The sequence below is a fragment of the Natrix helvetica genome (assembly GCF_964273705.1).
Source record: "Natrix helvetica genome assembly, chromosome: 3".
NCBI classification, from domain to species: Eukaryota; Metazoa; Chordata; class Lepidosauria; order Squamata; family Natricidae; genus Natrix; species Natrix helvetica.
The window spans coordinates 2,970,902-2,998,873 of NC_138549.1; the positions used below are offsets into that span (position 1 = coordinate 2,970,902).

The 27,972-nt window shown below is 42.5% G+C and overlaps 1 protein-coding gene across 1 annotated transcript; it reads right to left on the minus strand.

The window, feature by feature from the left end:
• Nucleotides 1-1,552: 1,552 nt before the first annotated feature.
• NAA16 (N-alpha-acetyltransferase 16, NatA auxiliary subunit) lies at nt 1,553-26,157 on the minus strand. Its single transcript, XM_081947289.1, has 19 exons — nt 26,078-26,157; nt 24,082-24,186; nt 22,521-22,678; nt 20,694-20,828; nt 20,191-20,344; nt 19,016-19,135; nt 17,724-17,819; nt 16,903-17,009; nt 15,940-16,012; nt 14,970-15,139; nt 14,026-14,178; nt 12,904-13,032; nt 11,454-11,667; nt 9,350-9,543; nt 8,329-8,437; nt 6,948-7,046; nt 6,699-6,842; nt 5,897-5,994; nt 1,553-3,811 (listed from the first exon to the last, which is right to left on the minus strand). The coding sequence occupies exons 1-19, from the start codon at nt 26,112-26,114 to the stop codon at nt 3,611-3,613; spliced, it is 2,496 nt and encodes an 831-aa protein (XP_081803415.1). The 5' UTR covers nt 26,115-26,157; the 3' UTR covers nt 1,553-3,610.
• Nucleotides 26,158-27,972: the final 1,815 nt, after the last annotated feature.

A 27,972-nucleotide genomic window follows, 5' to 3' on the forward strand; every position in this document is an offset into this window, starting at 1 on the left:
TAGAGCCAGGATAAGGAAAGTGGGATACAAAGAATTTAAAAAAAAACAACTAAAAAAATGAAAACAGTTTACACAAAATTAACAAACATGAAAAAATACACTTAAAAAACTATCATCTATCTATCTATCTATCTATCTATCTATCATCTATCTATCTATCTATCATCTATCTATCTATCTATCATCTATCTCTACCTACCTATCATCTTTCTGCCTACTATCTATCAATCTATCTATCTTCTATGTATCTACTGCCTATTATGTACCTATCTATCCATCATTTATTATCTACCTATTCATCTATCTACCAATCCCTCCATCCATCATCTATCTCTGCGTTCCTTTTCTTTCCATTCTGCTTTTATTTTAATTAATGAATAAATTAAATTTTAAATCCTTATCTATCGTTTCAATGTTTTATATCATTTTATTTATTTATAAGGGACGCGGTGGCTCAGTGGCTAAGACATTCAGCTTGTCGATCAGAAAGGTCGGCAGTTCAGTGGTTCGAATCCCTAACACCACGTAATGGAGTGAGCTCCTGTTACATGTCCCAGCTTCTGCCAACCTAGCAGCTCGAAAGCACATAAAAATGCAAGTAGAAAAATAGGAACCACCTTTGGTGGGAAGGGAACAGCGCTCCGTGCGCCTTCGGCTTTGAGTCATGCCGGTCACATGACTACGGAGACGTCTTTGGACAGCGCTGGCTCTTCGGCTTTGAAACGGAGATGAGCACCGCCCCCTAGAGTCGGGAATGACTAGAACATATGTGCGAGGGGAACCTTTACCTTTACCTAAGTCGCCTAAAGTTGCCTTCGTGTACAGATTTGATAAATAAATATTAAACATTTTGAATTCACTTTTGTGCGGGGAGAGGTTGTGTTTATTTAATGTTTTTAATGCTCCCTGTAGATTTATGGTTATTTATTTTATAGTTCTTTTAATTTTTTTAAATTATGTAATTTGTTTTCAAGCTTTTTTTAAAAAAAATTGTTTCTATTCCACCCTCCCTCATGCTTATCCATGACGTGATAAAGTTTGGATTGACGCAACATCTAATCAACAATCCATTCCAGAAGAAAACTTGTGTTGTATCTACATGGGATGAAAGTACATCCATCTCCAGCGTGGGGGGTCCTGTAAAAATAAAAGTCCTGCCATTAACCAAGGTATGGACACTGGGCACCAATACAATGGGATTGCAGGGAGTCCTCGATTTACAACAGTTCACTTAGTGATTGTCCAAAGTTACAACGGCGCCGAAAAAAGTCAATGAGGTGCCCGGATTCACTTAACAACCGGGTTGCTAATTTAACAACTGCAGTGATTTAACAACTGTGGGGAGAAAGGTCATGAAATGGGACAAAATTCACTTAGCAACTGGCTCACTTAGCAACGGAAATGTTGGGCTCAATTACTGTCATAAGTTGAGGAGCACCTGTATATTAAAACAGATTAAATTGGTTTTTGTTATTCTGAGTACTTTCACTGTAATGCAATTGTAGACTTTAAAATACGATATTCGGTTGGTATAAACACTGAACGCCAGCAGTAAGTGTACAAAATAATTTATTACAGCATTACATTGTTGAACTTTTTACAGTAAAGTTTTCATTCAACTATCGATCCTAAGTAAATGACAAAGGAGATTGTCTTCGTGACATCTTGGTAAAACTTCCCTTTTTAAATTTTGCATAGGACCTCCGTCATTTAAATATTTACATTACTCAAAAAAAAATTGAAAACAAACTGGTTCCATTGTTTTTTTTTCCTCATCAAAACAAAAGGTTTTTTTTTATACAAGCCACAGTGAATTTTCTTTTACATTTTTAGGAATAGTTATTTATCCCCTGAAAAGGGGGGGGGGGACATTTAAAACTGAATCAAAATATTGATATGTTATACGTGAAATGCATGTAAGTTAACTTATACAGTAAAAATTAAACGGGGGGGGGAGATGAAATGCAATGTATAATTAGCCAAAGTTGTGCTTTTTTTAAAAAAACAACCTTAACGTTAACAGCTTTACAACATGCAATGCAATAATATTTTCCCTCCAACTATTGGTTTCCAATTCCTTTCTCGAACATTTTAATGTAGCTCACCATAATTATTATGATCACTGCATTCTCCGTTAATTTTCTCCCTTTTGTTTTGGAAGTGAAATGTTTTTAAAATTCCTTAAAAATTCAACTTAACAGCATTAAGGGTTTAATGGATCGTTGAAAAGAATCATTATGAAACCAAAATAATTTACAGCTTTAAAAAACACATTCTCCGTTTTATAAATCCGAAATCACTTTTCCAATGAATCAGAATTTCCATACAATACTAGAAAACTGATGAAACTATGCCAGTACCCATCGCGACCCATGCTTTGAAAGAAATAGAAAATAATATTAGTAGCTCAGGGTTGACACAAAGGATCTTTGGTGCTCTCTGAGCTTGGTGGTTTTCTTGCAGATGTTTCATGACCCAACTAGGTAACGTCATCAGTGCAAGAAGGAAGCAGGGTGTTTGTTATCTAATTGGGCATGTTGTGGCCCACCAGCAGCCAGTGGAGATAGCAGCAGATTCGGACAGTGAGGAGGTTGGGGAGGAAGATGGGCCAATCCTGGAGTCTGGGGAAAGCTCAGACGAGGGCTCTGTGTCGGAGGGAGAGAGAGGGCAAAGAGCCCTGTGCCAGTTATCAGCTGCCTTCAGAGTAAGACATCAGTGGGGCAGAAGAACAGCTGGAGCCTGTTCCCAGTGTGCGCATGTGCAGAGTTGCCAGACGAAGGGAACAGTTAAAGGACAGGGGTCGACTTGGGAGTAAGGCCACAGGGGGACGATGAATGGCCCCTCCCAGAGGAAATAAAAAAGGAGCGCCAGGGGAGTGGAGTTTGCAGGAGACAATCAGTTCACTTAATTGGTTCGTGACTCTCCAAGACTCCTTGCCAAATGTTGCGGATACCGGCCTGTCAGCTCTCCAAGCCAGATAAGGTCTGTGACTGTAAATCCTCCCTTGAAAGACTTTGCCGGCTGTGAATGAGCAGAATTCACAGTCAATTCATAAAAGGGGTTTTTGTCTGGACAAGGAGTTTGCTTCCTGCTCTGGGGAAGCCTTGATCAGAACAGGGCAATGAAATGTCTGCAAGAAAACAACGCAGCTAAGGGAGCACCAAGGACGCCATTGAAACATACAACAGAGGAAAAACATGTTTTGAGGATATATTTATCCTGGTTTGTTAACTTTCACATGCAGGACTTTACATGGATGGTGACAGAGTCAAGATGGCGGCCTCTTCTCAGCTTCTCCTCGTATGGACATCTTCCTTGCACGTTTTGGAAGAAGTGATCGTATTTATTGGTATATTCAATGGACTTTATGGGTCGATGATTCAGTATAGAAAGATTTATAGCTGTACAAAGTATAAACACGCCCAGCATTATGCAAAAAAAAGGCTGTTTCTATTAATTATTGGCAGCTCTTGTTGAGGGAAAAGGGAGTTCCAGCAGAGCAGATTTGCCTCCAGTTTCCCGGGTTGGAAAGCTGAGTGGTTCCGATGAGATGCAGCGGGAAGATCCCGGACGATCCCTAGACTATCAGGAGCTAGTCCCGCCTTCTATTTCAAATCTCATTGGTCAGCACTTCATGATTGATGGCCATATGATTCACAGGGGCAAAGCAACCGTCCTCGTCACTGGTGGGAGACATGAAGGCCGTCGCTAAAGGGAACATTTTGTGACACGCGGTCCGATACGCCTCGCTCTGACTTTGGCATCCGCCAAAGGTGCCGTCACGCAAGAAATCCAAAACCGTTGTTAAAATCTGCGGATTAACACACAAGGAGAAGCATCAAAAGCAGAATTCTTCATCAGATTTACCGTATTTTTCTGAGTATTAAGACGCACCTTCCCCCCCCCCCCCTAAAAGAGGGTGAAAATTTGGGTGTGTTTTACACACCGAATTTAGCCCCACCCACCTCCCAGCAATTTACCTCCTTGCCGCAAACGGGGGGAAATGGGGGCTTGCGGCGCCTTCAATAAACTATATAGCAATCCCTGCAGCCTGAAACAGCTGATGATCGGGAGAAATTGAAAGTGAAACTTGCTGTTTGCTCCAGGAGACAAATTGCTGGGAGGCAGATTTTTTTTTCTTGTGCTAATCAGGCTGTTTGCTGCAAGGAGGTAAGTCAACAACTATAAATGCCTATACAACGTTCAAATTATTAGACTTATTTTTTAAAGACTGCTTTGTTATTGTTCTAGACAACGTAACAAAACAAAGAAGCTTTTTAAAATAAATGCTTGATCTGAAGAGGCCCAGTGCTCTTGTTTTAAAAAGTGCTATTCTTTAAATAGCAGAGAATAACTATACTTTCAGAAAGCACATCAATTTTAACAGCATCTGTACAAGTATAGTCTCAAATATAACACTACAAACAGTGTATATTGTCCATACTGTTTGTTGCTAGGAGGCAAATTGCTGGGAGGCAGAGGCAGATATTTTTCCCTTGTTTTCCTCCTCAAAATCTAGGTGCGTCTTATACTCCGGAACGTCTTATACTCTGAAAAATACGGTAATACTTGTAGTCCTCCACTTACGACAGTTCGTTTAGTGACCGTTCGAACTTACCACGGCGCTGAAGAAAGTGACTTCGGACTGTTTTCCACATTTACGACTATTGTGGCATCCCCTGCTCAAGTGATAAAAAATCAGAAACTTGGCAACTGACTCATATTTATGACGGTTGCCGTGTTCCAGAGTCATATGACCCCTTTTGGTGACCTTGTGACAAGGAAAGACATTGGGGAAGCCAGATTCACTTAATAACCATTGCTAACTTTACGACCACACGGATTCACTTAACAACCATGGCAAGAAAGGTTGTAAAATGGGGAAAAACTCACTCAACAAATGAGTCTCACTTAGCAACAGAAAGTTTGGGCTCCATTGTGGTTGTAAGCCGAGAACTACCTGTAGAGATGACCAGGCTGAGCTTGAGGGAGGGGTCCAACACATCATAAGTCACGAGTCCCAGCGCGCCCGCAAGAGAGCTAAGTCCAGCCCACCTTGAATTCCTTTCTTATCTCCCGCTCATTTCCCTTGACTGTTAGTTGGCCAGATTCTTGTAGACAGCTTAAGCTTGCAATAAATATTTATACCCACTTGATCTGCCTGGACCTCCTGATTTACTTTTCATATATAAAATTACCCCGGACATGGAAGTTTGTCCCTACCACCTGAGAGGTCATTCCTCCAAGCAATAATCAAACATCTACTGAAAGCATGTGCTATTTGGGATCCCAAACTAGGGGGGAAATGGTTATAGTTGTGCCACCCCCCCAGCGGCCAGCAGAGATGGCTGTAAATTTGGACAGTGAGGAAGTTGGGGAGGAACCTGGACCAGTTTCGAAGTCTGGGGAAGGCTCGGATGAGGGCTCTGCGTCGGAGGCAGAGAGGGGGCCAGAGCCGTATGCCAGCTATCAGCTGCCTTCAGAGTCAGACATCAGTGGGGCAGAAGAACAGCTGGAGCCTGTTCCCAGTGTGCGCATGCGCAGACGAAGGGAACAGCTAAAGAACAGGGGTCGACTTGGGAGTAAGGCCACAGGTGGATGATGAATGGCCCCTCCCAGAGGGAATAAAAGAGGAGCGAAAGGGGAGTGGAGTTTGCAGGAGGCAATTAGTTCGCTTAATTGGTTCGTGACTCTACGAGACTCCATGCCAAGTTTTGCAGATGTTGGCCTGGCAGCTCTCCAAGGCAGAGAAGGTCTGTGACCGTAAATCCTCCTTCGAAAGACTTTGCTGGATGTGAATGAGCAGAATTCACAGTCAATTAATAAAAGGGGTTTTTGTTGGGACAAGGAGTTGGCTTCAGGCTCTCAGGAAGCCTCGGTCAGAACAGTTATTTACCTTCACGTTTCTGTCCCTCATGGCTTCGTCAAGTCTAGTAGCAATGGCGATTGCTTTCTCTTGCCTTGAATTGTCCAGGAAATACATCATTTTGGCACCTCCAAGAGGAAAAAAAAGCAGCTTATTAAAAGAAAAGGATGTTCGTTTTATATAAAGAAAAACCCAGGTTTTTAGCTGCTGAAGCCCATTATTCTTTACATTAATCTATCTGAAACAATCACACAGAGGAGTATATTAAGATTTTAAAAAATGAAAGACATTTGATTTTATCTATTAGACATTAGAGGAATATGTTTATTTGCCAGATGTTATGATCGCCGTTCTGAAATACGAGCATGAGATATTTTTATTATGTGGGGAAAACGGTTAGTGACCGTTTAAAGTTACAACGGTATTGAAAAAAGTGACTTACGACATGATTAAAATCTAGAGGCTTGGCAACTGGCATGTACTTATGACAGTTGCCATGTCCCGGGGTCATGTGATCCCCTGTTGCGACCTTCTGACCAGTGAAGTCATATTCACTTAAAAACTGGGTTACTAACTTTCACTTAACAACCCTGGCAGGAGATGTCATAAAATGGGGCAGAATTCACTTCATTAATATCTCACTTAGCAACATAAAGGCTAGGCTGGATCGTGGCTGTAAGTCGAGGACTGCCTGTACAACGAAGTGGAAATGAATTTGCAAAACTTTGCCTCATGATTTGAACACGTGCGATTGTGTTGTTGCTGTGCTCGGCCACACAAGTTTATTCCTGCAGGGAAATGTAGCTTTGTAAGCCCACCTGTCCATACATACCTGAGAGCAGGTGCCGTATAGAGGTAGAATTACGTTTGAGAAATTCTTCGTTGAAACTTTCCAAATCTTTGCTGATAAAGATCTTCTCCATTTCTTGCGTAAGAACCTTGTTCACGATTTCTGGCAAATTGCTGTGATTCGACACTAGGAGTACAAAGAAAATCTTGATTCAGGTGTGCTGTTTGGTTTCATTTTGAGGAAACTTAGCCGAATGTTACAGCAAAGGGGCCGGTTTTATTTTGCACTTACCACACTTGGAAAATTTGATCAAACATTCATGTAGCCAGGGATTGTTATCACCAATGGCAAAGGCCCTTTTAACCGACTGCAACATTAGCAGGAACTTTCCTGGATGAAACAGGAAAAAAAGAAATGGCAATTTTATTATTTTAAATAAGGCTATGCTATTGACATCAATTCCCTGTGGGAAGGGGCTTACAACAGAAGAACAGACCCGGGGTGGTCACTATAGCGAATCCTCAACTTATAACAAGTCACAACGGAACTGAAAAAAGTGACCTATGACTGTTTTTCACACTTACGACAATAGATAGATAGGTAGGTAGGTGGGTGGGTAGATAGATAGATAGGATGGATGGATAGATATAGATAGATAGATGAAGTGGATGGATAAATATTAGAGATAGATAGATAGATAGATAGATAGATAGATAGATAGATAGATAGATGATAGATAGATGATAGATAGATATAGATCTAGATAGATATTATAGACAGACAGATGTCTGTCTATCTATCTATCTATCTATCTATCATCTATCTATCTATCTATCTATCTATCTATCTATCTATCTATCTATCTATCTATCTATCTCTATCAAATATTTATCCATCCACTTCATCTATCTATCTATATCTATCCATCCATCCATCCTAGATAGATAGATAGACAGATGAGAGAAGATAGATAGACAGACAGAAATTATATATATATATAGATAGACAGACAAGAGATAAGATAGATAGATAGATAGATAGATAGATAGATAGATAGATAGATAGATAGATAGATAGACAGAAGAGAGATAAGATAGACAGATGAGAGAAGATAGATAGACAGATAGCAATTATATATAGATATAGATAGATAGATAGATAGATAGATAGATAGATAGATAGATAGATAGATAGAGACAGACAGACAGACAAGAGATAAGATAGATACATGATAGATGATAGATAGATAGATAGATAGATAGATAGATAGATAGATGATAGATAGATAGATAGATGATAGATAGATAGAGAAGAGAAGATAGACAGATAGGTAGACACACACACACAGACATAGAGGCCTGCTTGTTGAACTGGACTATATAAACTACATAAATTACAGAAATACTGCACATTACACGGCAGCCAAGCATCTTTCTTTAGGATGAATACATTTATGCAGGAAACGAAACCTATCTGACTATTATGGTACTATCTAAAACAGATTTAATTAAACTGATCTACAACTTCCACCTGTATTCTGTACTGATAATTTCAGGCGCAAACGAATTAAAACGCACTCTGATCGGCATGTACAAGTGGGAGAGTGCAGAGTACGTACATCCGCCTTCAAATCCTCTCCTTATAGCCCATGTTGCAACTGCACGCATTTTACCTTTCCTGAAGTAGATTTCAAAGGCTAGTAGATGTGTGTGTATGTTTTCGGCCGCAAGGTTCTTCAGAGGTATAAGGAATTTAATCGCCTCCTCCAACGGATTCTCCACCTGTCCCAACAACAGAAAACCGAGGTTACAAACCAGAGCGCGTGAAAAGAATCTCAAGGCGTCAGCGCGACATAATTTGGAGTGTTTGCACTTTCCCTCTTTTTCATAACGTTTGAGTAGTGTTGCTACCAGGAGAGAGAGAGAGAGAGAGGTCAGCCCTCCACTTACAACGGTTCATTTAGTGACCAGTTAAAATGGCTCTGAAAAAAATGACTTATGACAGTTTTTCACACTTTCGACTGTTACAGGTTCCCAAGGTCACGTGATCAAAATTCAGAGGTATTTGCTTGGGGGGGGGGGGGGGACGACAGACGGACTGTGTGTGTTAGTTGTAGTATTTGGCTGGAATGGTGCAGTGGCCTAGAGGTGGCGCTCTCGCCTCACAATCACAAGGCTGTGAGTTCGATCCTAGGTAGAGGCAGATATTTCTCTCTCTGGGCACAATGAGAATATATCTACTGAACAAAACTCCGCATTGGCAATAGGGAATGGCATCCGGCCATTAAAACCCTCTGCTAGCTCCATTCAGCCACCCAGTCTCCACCCCGCAAGGGATTATGTGGTTGTTAAAAGATGATGAGTTGTAGTATTTGGTTATTGTGTGAGCATGGAGAAGGACGAGGGGGCTGTTTTGAAGGTTAATGGGTTTAAGTATGTTGTTGGGTTTGTGATTTGTTTGTGAACGGTGGAGTGGGGGGGTTGTCAGTTTATTCAAGTTGGGAGGGTTATGTGTGTTTGGAGGTGAATGGCAGCAGTTTGTTTAGTGAACTTCGGTCACTAAATGAACGATCGTAAATTGAGGACTGCCTCTAATTAGTTTTTTATGAATTAGATTTGCCTCACCTCCAAAAAAGACGGTGCGGGACGGACAATCTCAGCTGCTTAGAATTAGGCAAAAGTGGAGTTTTTTACCCTTTCCAGTTTCTCAGGAACTAATTCTTCCTTCGGGCCGCTGGTCTCCTCTTCTTCCTCGTCTCGTTTCTTCTTCTGACTCTTCTGCTGCCGCTCTCGTTCCGCGTGTTTCTTCTCCTCCTCCAGTTTCGCTTTCTTCTGCGCCCTCCGTTGCTTGCTGAGCATTTTCTTCAGTTCTTTGGCAGAAAGGTTTTCTGTAGGAAACAGAATTATTTTTCCCGATTTTGATTTTGACACGGGCTGGTAGGCCTCGACGTACGGCCAACAATTGATCTGCTGTTAACTGTTAACATTTGTCCAGGGAGTTTTACCTCGTTATACAACCTTTCTGGCCAGTGATTCACTTCTTGCTAAGTGAATCACTGCAGTTAAATTAGGAACACGGTTGTTACATGAATCTGGCTTCCCCCTGGATTTTTCTCATCAGGAGGTTGGTAAAGAGGATCGCAGGATGCTACAACCGTCAAAAGTACATGCCAGTTGCCAAGTGCCTGGATGTTGGTCATGTGATCACGGGGCTGTTATAAAGGTTGTAAGTGTGAAAAATATTCGTCACTTCTGTCAGTGTTATTGTAACTTTGAATGGTCGCTAAATGAGCTGTTATAAGTCAAGGACTACCGCTACAAGGTCAGGAGAAGGAAGACTTTTTAAAAAAAAACCTGCAAAGGGCACCAAAACACAAATTCAGCTCTTGCATTCATCTACTGAAGCTGCTGTGTGAATGAGTCTCGACTTATGACCATAACTGAGCCCCAAAATTTCCATTGCTCAGTGAGACGTTTGTTAAGTGTGTTTTGCCCCCTTTTACGACCTTGCTTGCCACTGTTGCAAAGCGGAGCACTACAGTCGTTAAGTTAGTAACACGGTTGTGTTGTTGAGTAAAGTCTGCCTTCCCCATGGACTTGGCTGGTCAGAAAGCTGCAAACGGGGGATCGCATGACCGTCCGGGACGTAAATATGAGTCGGTTGCCAAGTGTGACCATGGGGACACTGCAACGGTCATAAGTGTGGGAAAAGGTCCTATGCCAATGTTTTCAATAATTTCAAAGAGTTTTTAAATGAACTATTGAGGTACGCCATATTGTAAGTTAACTCTGCCCACCGCCAGGAAGTTCGATCCTGACCAGCTCAAGGTTGACTCAGCCTTCCGTCCTTCTGAGATTGGTAAAATGAGGACCCAGATTGCTGGGGGCAAGAGGCTGACTCTGTAAACCGCTTAGAATGGGCTGTGAAAGCACCGTGAAGCGATATATAAGTACTACTGCTAATGCTCTTCCTTTTCTCCTTTCTTCCTTCCTTCCCAGTGGTTAGAATGCACAATTGCCAGCTAACTCTGCCTACTGCCAGGAAGTTCGATCCTGACCAGTTCAAGATTGACTCGGCCTTCCATCCTTCCGAGGTGGGTCAAATGAGGACCCAGATTGTTGGGGGTCAAGATGCTGACTCTGTAAACTGCTTCGAGAGGGCTGTAAAAGCACTGTGAAGCGGTATATAACTCTAAGTGCTATTGCTATTACTATTCCTTTTCCCCTTCCTTCCTTCCTTCCTTCCTTCCTTCCTTCCTTCCGTAGTTAGAATACAGTATTGCAGGCTAATTCGGCTCACTGCTAGCAGTTCGATCCTGTCTGGCTCGAGGGTGACTCAGCCTTCCATCCTTCCAAGGTGGGTAAAATGAGGACCCAGATTGTTGGGGGGGCCAAGAGGCTGATTCTGTAAACTGCTTAGAGAGGGCTATAAAAGCACTGTGAAGCGGTATATAAGTCTATTGCTATTGCTAAGTCAAAGGCTACCTGTACTCTAATTACTGATAAAGAAGAATATTTCTAGCTCAGGGTTGAACTGTGGGGTCCTTGGTGCCCTCTGAGCTTGGTTGTTTTCTTGCAGACGTTTAATGACCCAACTAGGTTGCAGCATCAGTGCACTGATAAGGTTACCTAGTTTGGATAATGAAACGTCCGTGTGAAAACAACCAAGCTGAGAGATACTGGTTACGCCCAGGATGCTCTTTGCCCTCTAAAACACAAAACCTAGAAGCACATCTTGACTTCCGGAATCCCGCTTTGGGAAGTGAATTCGAATCCTGCCTGGCGAGAGCTCCGATACCTGAGTTCACTTCCTGCTCTTTGTTCTCGCTGGCCAAGGGCTGGTCGTGCAGCTTCAAGTAAATTTCGATGGCCGATCGGGCGGCCTTGAAGTAAAAGGCGTGTTTTCTCAGCACGTCTTCCAACCTCAAGAGATCGACGTAGGCACGCAAGGTCATCTTCCTCATACAATACGTGTGGAAGTCAAAGTGGTCATCCGTGATCTCAAAGAAGTGCTGAAATACACAAGAGGACCCAGAGTAACGGCTGAGGGGGAAGGGGCCTTGGAGGTCTTCTAGTCCAGCCCCCTGCTAAGAATAGAACAGAGAATGGCAATAAGAAAGAATAGAATAGAATAAAATTTAGAATAGAATAAAGAATAGAATAGAATAAAGAACCGAATAAAATTTAGAATAGAATAAAGAATACAATAGAATAGAATTTAGAATAGAATAGAATAAAGAACAGAATAAAGAATAGAATAAAGAACAGAATAGAGCAGTGATGCACGCACCCCTATAATTTAATGCCCCCCCCCCTGCGCCATGCCCCCTCCACATGTATGCGTGACACACACACACACCCGCCCCACACATGTGCACATGGATTTTAGGGAAGCCCCTGGAGGGCGAAAAATGGCCAAATATCAAGGTCAAAAATCAGCTGGAGCTGACAGGGCAATGCCTCACGTGCCCTCAGAAATGGCTCCGTGTGCCACCTCTGGCACGCGTGCCATAGGTTTGCCATCACGGGAATAGAGAATAGCAATAAAAAAGAATAGAACAGAATAAAATTTAGAATAGAACAAGGAACAGAATAGAAGACGAGGGAGTCAAGCTATTCTCCAAGGCACCTGAGGGTAGAACAAGAAGCAATGGGTGGAAACTAATCAAGGAGAGAAGCAACTTAGAACTGAGGAGAAATTCCCTGACAGTGAGAACAATTAATCAGTGGAACAACTTGTCTCCAGAAGTTGTGAATGCCCCAATACTGGAAGTCTTTAAGAAGATGTTGGATAAACTATTAAATTCTTTAATAAAAATTAATAAAAAAACAAATAAAAAAGAAAAAAAAGAAAAAGAAAAATAGAAAATAAGATGATGCTGGATAGCCATTTGTCTGAAACAGTATAGGGTTTCCTGCCTAGGCAGGGGGTTGGACTAGAAGACCTCCAAGGTCCCTTCCAGCTCTGCTATTGTATTGTATTGTATTGTATTGTATAGAATAGAATAGAATAGAAGCGAAGCTGGAGGGACCTTGGAGGTCTTCTAGTCCACCTCCTTGATCAAGCAGGAGAAGCTATACCATTTCAACCAAGTGACTGTCTAGTCTCTTCTTGAAAGCCTCCAGTGATGAAGCACCCACAACGTCTGGTGCCAAGCAGAAGTCCATTAGGGGAAGTGGTATAATCGTGTGTGTGTGTGTGTGTGTGTGTGTGTGTGTGTGTGTATCCCATCCATTGTTCGACTTACCCTCTCAATTTCGTGGCACTGTTTCAAAGCTTCCCCGTATTTCCCTAATCTTTGAAAAGCGAGGGCGCATTCCGTCTGGAACCACATACACTGCATTTCATTCAGATTCTCCGTGGCGGAAGTCCCTTCCTGGAAAATAAGAAAAGCACTTTAGAAATAATTTCTAGTTTAGATCATCTTCTTTTAACGACTCCATAATCCCTTCTGGGGTGGAGTCTGGGCAACTGAATGGAGCTGAATGTTTACTGGCCAGCTGCCCTTCCTGTCACCACTGGGGAGTTCTGTTCAACAGATATATTCTCATTGTGCCCAGAGAGAGAAATTTAGCAATATCTCGCTAGATATTGGTCTACTATCTTCTACGCCGTTTATCCTCAAATGTGGGATTTGAAGCTAAGAAAACCAAATACAACCAATTCCTTTCACAAGGAACTGAACAAGGCTGTAATTTGTAACGCAAGGAATGAACATGTCATTTGCACTAGCAGCTTGATAAAGGAAAAACTAATGTTTCTAATGTTGACTTTCCCCCTTACCAGAGGAAGCCCCCTTGTAGAGTACTATGAAGCCATTACCGTGGCAAACCCAACAGCATTGTACTACTGCCATTTAAAGCCATTTGAAGGCAGTATGGCAGAAGCCATTTTAAGGCACAACAGGCTATATCTTAACAGAACACACACCCTGAGGGGGTGTTAGGGTTGTCTTACCCCCACAGTATTTGTTTCCAGTGAGTAAGTAATCTGTGTACCAAGTTTGGTTGAAATTGCTCAAGGCGTTCCAGAGTTATGCTGGAACATACATACACACACAGAGCCATTTATAGATAGATGGATGGATGGAATAGAACATATTTGCAAGTCATTTATAATGAACTACTCCATGTTATAGTTCCACATTTTAAACACTACAATTAAGTGTGTTCTTCCTAAAATGTATCACTACTCAATTAAAAAACCCACACAGTGCCACTTTATGCTTAACAGGCATCTGTAAATATACAGTATCAAAAGTGTATTTGAGATGACTCGGTAAGCAACAGATGCATTCTTTAAAAGAAAAAAGAAAATCAAGCTTTACTTCTATTGATCTTTTGTGATAACATAATTATTTTTCTTTTACCCGTGTGAATTTGGAACACATTTCCTCTGCTTCCTTGACGAGATTTGCTCGCAGCATATATTTTGCACACTTGGAATTGATGAATCTGTCTGCCGTATCCAAGGACTGGGCCTCGTCCATCCATCGGGCAGCTTCCTTGAGGTTCCCTACATGCTATGGGACAAGAGAATCTATTTTCAATTTCATTTCCGTTCAATAAGAAGGGCGCTATGCAGCGTTTGGAAAGGTAGTGTTTGAAAAACCTTCCCTTCGCTCGAAACGTTAGCGGAGGATAAAATTACAGCCCTCTCTGTCCTATGTCAATAAACTAGAATACACTGATCAAGAAACAAAATCATAATTAGAAAACTGTCACGGCTGACAAATCACATCCATAATTGCAGAGCATTAGAGTGTAGAACAAACCTAGGTTTTCTCAAGAACAAAAAATAGTATAAAAGCTAAATCCTAATTCCCTTTCTTCCTGATATTACAGTTTCAGAGGTTGCTGGCACTCTCACATCATGTTGTGTTCTGAATTGACATTTGTGTGTTGGGTATCAACACACAGATATTTTCTACAAGGTCAAATGACTTAATAAATATTATTTTCTATTCTGTTCTGTTCCATTCCGTTCCATTCCATTCCACTGATGTTCCATTCTATTCTACTTTCTATTTATTCTACTCTACCCTACCCTACCCTATTCTATTCTGTCAATCTTCTATTCTGTTCTGTTTTCTATTTATTCTACCCTACTCTATTTTTCTGTTCTATTTTTTCTGGATTGATTCTATTCCATTCCATTCTATTCTACCCTACCCTATTCTATTCTACAAGTCAAACCATCCTGCTCTCCACTATCTAACCTTTGTGTTTAGATGCATTATCAGGTTACATGAAATATAAACACACCAAGATTCACATATTCCGAATATGGGGTAGTTAAGGAAGGGGCCGTTACCTTGTAAATTTTGGCTTTCAAATAGAACAGCTCTATTAAGGTTGGCGTACTCGTCACAGCAGAATTGATGTAATCCAATGCCAAGGAAAATTGGCCAATCTTGTCGAAATGCTGCGCAAGGAAATACTGAACCCAAAGAAGCGTTGTGGGCGGTTCCTGCTCTCCATTTTCTGCAACACACACAGAACAATTTGCAACGCTTAACCTAGAAGTATATATGATCAAAAGGCTTGGTTCTTAAGAAAACGGATTCTCCTGTGAAGATATACCTGTCCTGACTTAGGCTTCTCCCCAAAAGCATGAAGCAGATTCCTAGTCCCAACAAAAATCCTTTTATTAAACAAATGTGAATTCCGCCCATTCACATTCAGCAAAAGCTGGTAAACAGTCTTTCAAAGGGGAATTTATGACCACAGACCTTATCTAGCTTGGAAAGCTGCCAAGTTAATATTTCCCAAATCAGGTGCTGTGCAAGGAAAGGCTTGGCACAGAGTCTCTGAGATTCACGGACAGATCTTCACACTCCTGAAATGAACGAATGAATTGTTTCCTGCAAAAGCCCACTCGCCTTTCGCTCCTCTTTTATGTCCTATGGGAGGGTCCATTCACCATCCACCTGTGGCTTTACTCCCAAGTCAATCCTGATTTCTGAGCTGTTCTTTTCTTCTGGCAGCTCTGCGCATGCACACACTGGGAACAGGCTCCAGCTGTTCTTCTGCCTCACTGCTGTCTAACCCCGGAAGGCAGCTGAGAATTGCCAGACGACCTTGGCCCCACCTCTGCCTCCAACACAGAGCCCTCATCCGAGCCTTCCCAAGACTCCAGGACTGGCCCATGTTCCTCCCCAACCTCCTCACTGTCCCAATCTCCTGACAGCTCCAGTGGCTGCTGGTGGGCCACAACAATACCGGGCCAAATTACACTTATTAAACTTTGCATTTTAGCTATGTTCCTCAGGACCGAAGCTTACCGTCTGGACTAAACATGTGACACGTTTTCAAAGAAGCTTCATAACTAATTACCAGCTCTTGGATTGTTGAAATCTGCAAAAGAGAGTTAAGAAAGTTGTGTCAAAATATTCCTGGCATTACTGTCTCAATTAACGTTCATTCATTCTCTCCATAAAGCACATCACTCAACGAACAACAAACATTGCAATTTGTTAACTTGACAGAATGTTAAGGTAGTTTCTGTACAGCTCATTGTTGTACATTCTGGAAAACACCTCCTTGGAAAACCACTAGATGGTGATAAAGAGTTGCCTGCCTCTCTTTGCTGCCATCTAGAGTCTTTTTCTGCAACAGTTATTTTCCCAACTAAAATGCTGGGTATTTTCATTCTTTCTTTTTTTTCCTTAAATTTTTATTCAACGTATCAAAATGTAAAAAATAAGGAAAAATAGTGTGAAAATAGTGAGAAGGAGAAAGGAGGGGAGAGAAAAGTACAGGGTAAAAAAAAAACATTGACTTTCAAATATTTTCAGCATGGAAGAATAAAGGCATTACACATTACAACCTCATTTTTTTTTACTTTTGCATATAGTAACCATTTCTGCAATCACACACTTATCTAATCAGCCAATCCCAAAGTCAGAATTTCAGTTTTTCTACCTTGAGCACAGAATCTAAAGCGCTCCAAGTTAAAATAAAATGGAACGTATCCTTTTCTTTGATTAAAGCAATTAATTTGATCATCTCTGCCAACTCCCATTAATGCTTCCATTGTGAGAATTAATGCATCCACACTTCCTTGAAGTGACAATGAGTAGTATAATCTGACTTTTTTAAAAAAACAAGAACCTACTTCCCCACCAGTTGCATCCAACAGATATTGCCAGAAATAACAATTATTGTTGAACGATTGGAGAAATATACAAATGCTGTTTTATTGATACAAAGGTGTGCGTGCAGACTGGTGCTGTAAGAAAACTCACCTTTTCTGTACTGTAGTACAAAGATTTCAAAGTTGTAAACAGGGGCGGGCAACCTTTACTGAGGTTAACTCTTAAGAATTTATCCAACAATTCTCTAAATTTTTCACCTAGAAAAAGGTACAGATTACATTACAATAAGTCTGTATTCCTTTTGCATAAACGATGAAAAATCTCAAAGATAACAATGTAAAAACAAACAAACACCTATTTCGAGAAGTTCATACCGTAATTTGCACTCCACTTGAAAAATTATGGAAATAGGGTCCATTAACATAATATATGTAGATTGCAGTGAAGCAACCTGATTTTTTTAAAGATTGCTTGGGACAAATTCGTTCTCAAAACTTGTAATGTATCGTACATGATGGTTTGCTACAGAGGTAAAATTCGGCAGGTTCTGACAGGTTCTGGAGAACTGGTAGCGGAAATTTTGAGTAGTTTGGAGAACCGGCAAATACCACCTCTGGCTGGCCCCAGAGTGGGGAAGGAATGGGTATTTTGCAGTATCCTTCCACTGGAGTGGGGTAGGAATGGAGATTTTGCAATATCCTTCCCCTGCCACGCTCACCAAGAACACGCCCACAGAACCGGTAGTAAAAAAAATTGAATTTCACCACTGATTTGCTACTACTGCTTAACATCTCTGGGTGGAATTAACAACAATCACAGGGCGTTCACGGCGGGATTTAAACAAAATAAAATATACATTTTGAAAGAAAACCAAAGACGAATCTTCCACTGTAGATGAAATGCAAATGGGGGAGGGGGGAGATACTTCTTAAGTATTGTGGAGTTGTACGATATAAAGACAGCAACGTTACCTGTGACAAAGTTTAAAGGAAGCCTTCGAGGGGAAACGGCCCGTGGATGTCGTCTGCTTATTTCTTCATACAATTCCAGCCTCTCTTCTAAAGAATCTATCGATGGAGGACAAGTGTAAAATTGGGAGTTGTTATGCCTTAAAATCACACAGTTCAGGGACAAGCAGCAATTTAGCACAAGACCACATTCCTGTGCTGAACTAAATCCAATTATTCATTTTCACTCATCTAAAGTTTTCCTGCGAGCGGAAAAACCTGAATCCATATTTGCGTAAGCATTAAATCCAATATCTTTATTTTGTTTTTACAAATCATTTTACAGTTCCCAATCCACTTCGGAAAACGAGTGTGTTTTGTTGTGTGAATCCCAACAATTAGCGTCCCCACCCATCTTCCCTTCATTTAATTTTGCGTGCAGCTCCACTTAATCCGAGTTATAATTTAATACGCTTTTTACTTCGTTTCCAAATAAATGCAGAGCATTGAATCCCCTCCCAAAGAGCAGCTCAAAATTACTAGAAGGAATATTATTTATATGTACATTTATATGTACTCTTTTTATGTGTTTATGGCTATGTTTTGCTTATTTCATCCATTTATTTGTGCCATTTTTTCATGTGTTTTTCATACTTGTTTCCTTGTACTTATTGACAAATAAAATAAAATAAATAAATAGAATATTTAATTGGAAAGGCCGGTTTTCACGAACAACAAATGACTGAAATAGTTAAATATCTTCATGTTGAAACGAATTTCTTACAGTGGAGTTGCAATCAATCGCTACAATGCAACACAAAGTTTTAAGCTTAGTGAATATTTACAGGTCGTCCTCAAAATACAAGTTCATTTAGTGACCATTCAGAGTTACAACGGCACTGAAAAAAGTGACTTATGACCGTTTTTCAAAACTTATGACCACTGCAACATCCCCGTGGGTCATGTGATCAAAATTCAAACACTTGGCAACTGGCATGTACTTATGACGGTTGCAGTGTCCCTGGGTCACGCAATCCCCTTTTGTGCCCTCTGACAAGTAAAGCCAGATTCACTGAAGGACCGTGTTACTAACTTAACGACCATGTTGTTTCACTTAATAACTGTGGGGAGAAAGGTCGTAAAATGGGACAAAATCTCGCTTAACAACTTCCTTGCTCAGCCACAGAAAGTTTGGGTTCAATTCGGGTCGTAAGTCAGGGACTATCTGTGTTTCCCTAAATGCAATGGCGCACCATATTTTTTCAAAGCCCCGCTCCTAAAATGCTTGAAGCGAAATGTACAATTCCGTCGCTTACGTGGCCGCAAAGCTTTTTCCAGGCCCTCGTAGTAACTCCAACATTCTGCATTCCGATCAATCAGTTCCCGATATACTCCAGCCGCTTCTTCCAGGCGTCCCAAATTCAGCAGCATTTCCCCTGCAGCAACAACATAATCACACCTGACTTTAAGAAAAGAATGGAAAAGTTTGGACGCTGAAAAGGATCGATTCTTACATTTGCAATAAAGGGTAGCTCGGGGTTGAAATGAGGGATCCTTGGTGCTCTCTGAACTTGGTTGTTTTCTCGTAGACGTTTCATTACCCAACTAAGTAACGTCATCAGTGCTAGTGATTTAACACTCATGGTGTTACCTAATTTGGATAATGAAACATTATCCAATGCAAGAAAACAACCAACCTCAGAAAGGACCAAGGGACCCCCCTCCCCCTATGCATTCTCTTCTTCCTCCTCCTACCTTCCTTCCTTCCTTTCTTTGGAAACCCCAATCCCTTCTAGAACTGATGATGTTCCCTAGTCGGGTCATGAAACGTTGCAAAAAAAAAAAATCCAAGTTCAGGGAGCACAAAGGATCCCACAGTTGTTGTCATCGTTTCTCTTCCTCCCCTCCACTTCCTATTCTCCTCCTCCTCCTCTTTCTCCTTCTCCTCCTCTTTCTCCTCCTTCCTTCTCTTCTCCTCCACGCTTCTAGCACTGATGATGTTATCTAGTTTGGGACACGAAACGTCTGCAAGAAAACCACCAACCTCAGAGAGCAGCAAATACACTTCCTCCTAAAATAATATGCGTATAGATAATCTTGACATCTAACCAACGGGTCTACTCCAACCATAACATGCTGTCAGCCACGAACAGGGCTGAGGTGGGAAAGTAGTGCTCCTGTGCAGTGCTCTTAGTGCTATCCGTGCCCCAATCTTGGAGCACTCAAACGGTGCCACCGTATCACAGCTGTGAAACGACAATCAGCATCACAAACCTTAAGAGTCTAAAATGATTGAGAAAAGTTATGTTTTCTAAATTGCACTTTATAGACAAAGAGACGGTGCAAAAAAACCCCAATCTCTGAGTTCCATGAAAGGAAGGAAGGAAGGAAGGAAGGAAGGAAGGAAGGAAGGAAGGAAGGAAGGAAGGAAGGAAGGAAGGAAGAAAAAGGAAAAATTAAGGATAATTAACGGCTTATCAAAAGAAAGTACCTTTAATCTCATCTATCATGAGTTTATCGCAGATTTGCCTTTCGTAAGTTTCTATATGGTCCAAAGATTCTTGAAAGAGATCTGCCTCTCTCATCACTTGGTTCTGGTACAATATTAATTCACTATATTCGTAGTCTATTTTGTTAGGGGGCACCTGGAAAAAATAACCCCATCGATTGGTATTCAGTTGGAAAGCGTTACTACATCAAAGAACTATTATTATTATTATTATACAATTGTATCACAGCGGCCAGTTGTTTCGCCGGATTTGGCATTGATTACTAGTCGGGCCCCACCCAGGGGCCTAGGACGTCGTAACGTATTTTCGTAATATACGTGCAGATCCAAGCAGTGCAGCTTTTTGCATTTGACTGATGGTGATTTTGTCAAGTTTTAACTGTTTTAAATGTAATTCCAGTGCTTTGGGAATAGCTCCCAGTGTGCCGATTACTACTGGAATTACCACTGATATTAGGATGGGTCTCCTTTGAATAAAATCTCACCTGTTGGGTTTTCCTAAATTCTTCTAATAATTTTAAGGCCATGTCGTAATCTTTTAACAAATGATATGCAATTGCATAGCCAATCCAGGACGCTCTCTGAGTGGGTCGGAGCTGAAGTAATTGATATCTGGTTTCCTTTAAAGAAACAACAAAGACAACTAAAAACAGCATTCCAAACAATGTATGTTCTTAATAGAAAGATCAAAAACCAATGATACAAAGGCTCAAAACCCTCCGAAATTGCAAAACCACCAGAAAATCCAAAGAAGGCTGTCTCAGAGATAAACTTGGGGTTTTAGAGGATTAGTTTTAACAATCTTCATTTAAAAATTTGGTTTCTAGATAAGAGTCAGAATGAATGCAAATTCATACCTGTTGGCAAAAATAACAGAATAACAGAGTTGAAAGGGACTTTTGAGGTCCTCTAGTGTTGTACCTGGTGATTCTTGATTAATGTATCTTGTCTTTTTATGGACACTGAGAGCATCTGCACCAAAGACAAGTCCCTTGGGTGTCCAATCACACTTGGCCAATAAAGAATTCTGTTCTGCTCTGTTTTTTAATACAATGGCAGAGTTGGAAGGGACCTTGGAGGTCTTCTAGTCCAACCCCTGCCTAGGCAGGAAACCCTATACTGTTTCAGACAAATGGCTCTCCAACATCTTCTTATTTTCTATTTTTCTTTTTCTTTTTTTTCTTTTTTATTTGTTTTATTATTATTATTTATTAAAGAATTTAATAGTTTATCCAACATCTTCTTAAAGACTTCCAGTGTTGGGGCAATCACAACTTCTGGAGGCAAGCTGTTCCACTGATTAATTGTTCTGTCAGGAAGTTTCTCCTCAGTTCTAGGTTGCTTCTCTCCTTGATTAGTTTCCACCCATTGCTTCTTGTTCTACCCCCCAGGTGCTTTGGAGAATAGTTTGACTCCCTCTTCTTTGGGGCAACCCCTGAGATATTGGAACACTGCTATCATGTCTCCCCTAGTCCTTCTTTTCATCAAACTAGACATACCTAATTCCTGCAACAATTTTTTATATGCTTTAGCCTCCAGTCCCCTAATCCTCTTTGTTGCTCTTCTCTGCACTCTTTATAGAGCCTCAACATCTTTTTTACATCGTGGCGACCAAAACTGAATGCAGTATTCCAAGTGTGGCCTTACCAAGGCCTTATAAAGTGGTATTAACACTTCACGTGATCTTGATTCTATCCCTCTGTTGATGCAGCCTAGAACTGTGTTGGCTTTTTTGGCAGCTGCTGCACACTGCTGGCTCATATTTAAATGGTTGTCCACTAGGACTCCAAGATCCCTTTCACAGTTACTACTATTGAGCAAGGTACCACCTATACTGTACCTGTGCATTTCGTTTTTGTTGCCTAAATGTAGAACCTTACTCTTTTCACCATTGAATTTCATTTTATTAGATAGTGCCCAATGTTCAAGTTTGTCAAGATCCTTCTGTATCTTAAGCCTGTCTTCTGGAGTGTTGGCTATTCCTGCCAGCTTGGTGTCATCTGCAAATTTGATGAGTTCCCCATTTATTCCCTTATGTTTTGTTCTGTTCTGTTCTATTCTATTCTATAGACAAGATTTAAGACACTATGAAAATTAAACTATGTAAATTTTCAATTTCATCAATATAATTCAAAGGCCTCTTTCTCCCTCTCCCTCTTTCTGTCTCTCTCTTTCTCTGTCTGTCTGCCTCTCCCTCCCTCTCTCTCTCTCTCTCTCCTAAAAATCCATGTAGAATTTCAATGTGTTTAAGTTCCGCGCACAAATGGGATTTTAAGGCGACAACAGTTGATTGATTAAACGTAAGCACTCACTCTATATCCTTCGAGATCTCTCATCTGGATCTGCAGGAGAGAAAGATCCCTGAGGATTTGCAGATTGTCCTTATCCAGCTTCAGAGCATTTCGGTAGCACTTAATCGCTTCGTCGTATTTTTTATCAGAGCGCTGCAAGAGTCCGTAAACATGCCAACCTAAGCGAGAGTTAAGGAAAAAAGACAGACCCTGGTTGCCGAAGACAAATTAGGCCAACATTAGTGCAACTCGCGGATCACGGGGTGCCAGTCGCCCAGACAAGAAATGCAGATCTAATTTAATTGTGTAAGGATAAACGGAAGTCTGACATTGTACAGGGAGTCCTCAACTTATAGCAGTTTGTTTGGTGACGGTTCAAAGTTACAATTGCAGTGAAAAAGCGGACTTAGGAACCTTTTACACATGTCCGTTGCAGTGTCCCCATCATCATCATCATCATCTTTTAACAATCCCATAATCCCTTGCCAGGATGGAGTCTGGGCAACTGACTGGAATTAGCAGTGGTTTAATGGCCGGATGACCTTCCTGTTGCCAATACAGAGTTTTGTTCAACAGATGCCATCTCAGTGTGACCAGAGAGAGAAATATCTGCCTAGCATCCCGATGGTGACGTGATCAAAATTCAGACACTTGGCAACAGACTCATATTTATGATGGTTGCTGTGTCCCGGGGTCTCCTTTTGCAACCTTCTGACAAACATCGTCTACAACCATGATGGCGAACCTTTGGCACATGAGCCACAGGTGGCACACGGAACCCTCTCTGAGGGCACGCAAGCTGTCACCCAGCTCAGCTCTGCCACGCATGCGTTGCCGCCTCCCCGCGGCCAGCTGACTTTCGGTTCTCTACTGCGCATGTGGGAGACGTGCACGTATGCGTGGGGGCAGGATGGGGATTGTGCGCATATGCGTCATGCACAGGGGCGGGGGGATCGCAGTTTCCTGAGGCTTTAGGGAGGCCTGCTAGGCCCAAAATGGGGCATGGGAGGGTCGGATCCTCCTCAGGGGCACGTTTTTGGTCCCAGGAGGCTTTGGGGAGGCGCATATCCGCAGGGGGTGGGGGAAGCACAGGGGGGTATCATGCGCACATGCGCAGGGGGACGGAGGGTGGGGCGCATTGCACTGTGGGTGTGGACACGTGGACCTCGATTTCGGCACGCGAGGACAAAAAAGGTTAGCCATCACTGGTCTATGGGGAAGCCAGATTCATTTAACAACCGGGTTACTGACTTAAGAACTGCAGAGATTCAATTAAGAACTGTAAGAAAGGTCGTAAAATGGAGCAAAACGCACTTCATACATGTTTTACTTAGCCACAGAATTCTTTGGGCTCAATTGTGTTCATAGGTCGAGGAGTACCTTTATCTTCTCCCCTCCCCACCTTTAAAGTCCAATACTAGGGAGGGTCCCTTCTCTTCCCCAACCTGATAAGGGAGAGTAATCTTTTATTTAAAAAATCCCTTTAATTCACTTTGTGTAGAGGAGACACTGGCCTATTTCATAATGAGCTTTGAGAGCAGAGCTCTTCAGCCAAAACCCGAAGTACAATTTCCAAGGATACAAACATGACTTTTGACATCGTTGCGCAGACCCTTCCGAACAAATTCGTAGGCGTCTTCTTTTTTCCCTAAACAATTCAGCGTCAGGCCTTTCATGGCCAGCGTCTCTGGGGAAAGAAAGACGGTAAACTTTTTGAATACTGAATCGAGCGATACCCTTTAAATATGCTTTAAGGAAGACTGAATTTCCACAAGGTTGGGATTTAGCCGGTTCGCACCGGTTCGCCAAGCCGGTTCTTGCAAGGACCGGCTGGCCCCGCCCACCCTACCCCGCCCCTCTAAGGAGTCTCCACCCGGCCCGTTCATCATGCCAGGTAAGTACAGAGCCCGCACAGAGGTTCTGGGAGGGCGAAAAACGGGCTTGTTTCTGGAAGGCCTCCGGAGGATGCCGTTTTCGCCTTCCCGGAGGCTTGAAGAAACCCTCCGGAGCCTGGGGATGCAAAAAACATCCGTCTGTCCCCCACCGTGAGGAGGCCACGCGCTCCATGGCCACGCCCATCCAACAACCGGGCAGAGAACTGGCTGCTAAAATTTTTCAATCCCACCCCTGAATTTTCATCCTCTCTTACCCACCCACTGAAATATTTCAATCTGGAGACCCAAATAATCTTCCAACTTGCCTTAACAGTGGCATTTTGAAGCAAGGATGACACGAAAGCTCCTAAACCAGGATAATGAAAAGCTAGGATTGTCCTGGTTAAAGATGGAGATCCTGCTATACATATTCTCCGTTTCTGCTTTGGGACCATCAGGCTCCATAAAATCTTTCACTCAAGGTTCCTCTGATCCCTTCAAAGGGAGGTTGTGGGATTGCAAGCTGTGAGACCCCTGAAGGATGGCATTTTGGACTTTCTCATGAATATGAGAGAAGAACGCCACTTCCGCTTCCCATACAAGACAATTTGGGATTTTAATTCTTTTATGTGACGATTAGCCTCATCCACTTCAGCTTAAAAACTTCAAACCTTCTCCCAGTTCATGGACACTTTTTGAGATACACGTAACAGCAGAAAGAGACTTAACAGATTAACAGTTGGAAGGGACCTTGTAGGTCATCTAATCCAACCCCCCCCCCCCCCCGTCCCAACCAGGAGAGCCTACATCCAGGATGGCGAATCTGTGGCACAGGTAGCACGCGGAGCCATTTGTTATGGCACGCAAGGCGTTGCCCTCCCCAGACTCCAGAGACTTTATAGGAGCCTGGGGAGGGCAAAAACAGACTCACCATCACCCTCAGAGGCCCTCCGGAGGCTTCAGGAGCTTCCCTGAAGCCTCTGGAGCGTAAAAAACCAGCCCTACGGGCAAACCAAAAGTTCGAGAACGGACTTCTGGTTTGCTCGTAGGGCCGGTTTAAGCCTTCTGGAGCCTTCGGGGACCTTCTGGAGGCTTCCCCAGGGAGGGCAAAAAAAGCATGCAAAAATGGGGGGGGGGGGGGGAAATGCCTGTGATGCATGCATGTGCGCTGGGGGTCACGCATTACATTATGGGTGGGGCACGCCTGCGCACGACCCCTCTGCGCTCCCCCCCCCCTTTTGGCACGTGAGCCAAAAAAGGATCGCCATCACTGCCCCACACAATTTCTGACAGATGACAGTCCAGTCTCTTCTTGGAAGCCTCCAGGGATGAAGCTCCCACAACTTCCGAAGGCAACTTCTGTTCCATGGGTTGATTGTTCTCCCTGTCAGAAAATTCCTCCTCATTTCCAGGTTGAATCTCTCCTTCTTCAGCTTCCATCCATTGTTCCTTGTCTGGCCTTCGGGTGCTTTGGAGAATAGCTTGACCCCTTCCTCTCTGTAGCAGCCCCTCAAATATCGGAAGACTGCTATCATGTCTCCCCTGGTCCTTCTCTTCCCTAGACTAGTCATGCCTGGTTCCAGAAACCGTTCTTCATTATTATTCATTATTATTTGCGAGACAACTGCCTTTGAAAAGCTCTTAGTAAACAAAACACAACTACATCATTTTAAGGAAATAAAGTAACCGATATTTCAAACGTACCTCCGTGTTCAGCAAACTTTGGATTGGAGAGGATCATCTTGCAGAATTTGAGGCCATTTTTGTACTGCTTGTGTTCGTAACATTTCTACGGGGGAGGAAAAAACACAGAATGATAAGAAATTAAGAGATCCGAGTCAGCAACACATACTGCACACACATACAATATAGGAATATATGAACTTGTACCGTGTTTGCCCAAAAATAAGACAGGGTCTTATGTCTTTTGACCCCCCCAAAATATGGCCTTGGCCTTATTATCAAGGGGGGAGCTTATTGTTTTGGAGTTGTTGGGCGGCTGCTCTTGTGAGCGGGCTCCCGAAGAGCCTGGCGTGGGGACAGGAGGACGCGGGCACAGCCTCCGGGGCGAACGGCTGTGTTGCAGTGCAGTGCAACACAGCAGCCATGAGGTGGCCATGCTCACGGGCAGCCGCCCAGCAACCCCCCTTGCCAGCCAGCCAGAGCACCATTCACCGACCTAGCGGTATCCTGAAGGCGCCAAATGGCAGGAGCCAGAGGGGGGAGGAGCAGGCACTTGTGCAGCTTGGCCATAGAGCAGGAAGCGCACTCCAGCCACTGCCGGAAGACTCTCTGTCCCAGCTCTTTGTTCGCCCCAAAATATGACATGTCCTGAAAATAAGGCCATGCTAGATTTTTGGGGTGGGCAAAAATATAAGCCCTCCCCCGAAAATAAGTCCCTTGGACAACTCCCCTCCGGCCAGGCAGTGCCACTTACCAACCCAGCGGTATCCCGAAGATGCCAAGTCGTGCAAACGCCTCTTCCCCCTCCCGGTCCCAGCAGCTTGGCGCCTTCAGGATACCGCTAGGTCAGTTAGTGGCACTCTGCCTGGCCGGAGGGGGGGGGGTTGTCCAAGGGGCTTATTTTCAGGGGAGGGCTTATATTTTTGTTCACCCCAAAAATCTGGCATGGCCTTATTTTCATGACATGACATATTTTGGGGAAACACGGTACTGATCAAATTAATACGAGGTGCAAAGAATAAGGGCCACTGGTGAGGTTGTAGCACTGAAAATTGATTCAAGGGTATACACAAGAATCTGGCCAACTCAGTTCAACACTAAAGTGGCACCAGATAAGAATTCAAGGGAATTCAGGAGGAATTGGAACATTTGTGACAATGTAAAGCTTCTAAGCTAATGGCGTGTTTACGCTTTCTGACTGCTCTTTTCCTACAGGCAGTAATTATTTCAAAAAGCAATAAAGAAGGATGGAAGGACTATTCCAAAATATTGTATATTCCTGAGATACTTTAGAAGATATTCCCTATTTATAAGACTCCCTAATACTGGAGGAAAAAGAGAGATTAGCGCACTAGGCATTAGCAAACTGGAAGGCTACAGGAACTGATGGAATATTCACTGAAATATGACAAGCAACAGAAGGAGAACTATACAGATAGATCTTGGATTAAAACTATTCACTTAGTGAATGTTTGAAGTTACAACAGCACTGACTTATGACTTTTCACATTTATGACCACGGTCATGTGATTGACACTCCGATGCTTGACAGGATTTTCATATTTATGACGGTTGTAACATCCCAGGGTCACGTGATCCCCATTTGCAAAGGCGGGGGGGGGGGGAATTCAGATTCACTGAACAATCATGCTACTAACTTAACTGCAATGATTCACTTAACAACTGTGGCAAAAATGGCCATAGAATGGGGCAAAACTCACAAATTTCTCGCTTAGCAACAGAAATTTGGGCCTCAATTGTTGTCATGCCCCAGCCTATAACTTCGTTGCTCTCTGGCCCCATCTAGTGGCCAGAGGGACAAAAATGCTCCAACATGCAATCTTTATATACTGTTGTTGCTCTCTAGCCCCATCTAGTGGCTGGAGAGTCAAAATACCACGTATATTGTTTGAAGC

Bases quoted from the DNA above. Each gene is read 5' to 3' on its own strand.
- NAA16 (XM_081947289.1), bottom strand. From the start codon at position 26,114: ATGATCCTCTCCAATCCAAAGTTTGCTGAACACGGAG. The intron at 20,829-22,520 runs GTGAGTGCTTAC...GTTTCTTTAAAG, and splicing joins GAGATCTCGAAGGATATAGA to GAAACCAGATATCAATTACT. The intron at 17,820-19,015 runs GTAAGCGACGGA...CTCCATCGATAG, and splicing joins GGAAAAAGCTTTGCGGCCAC to ATTCTTTAGAAGAGAGGCTG.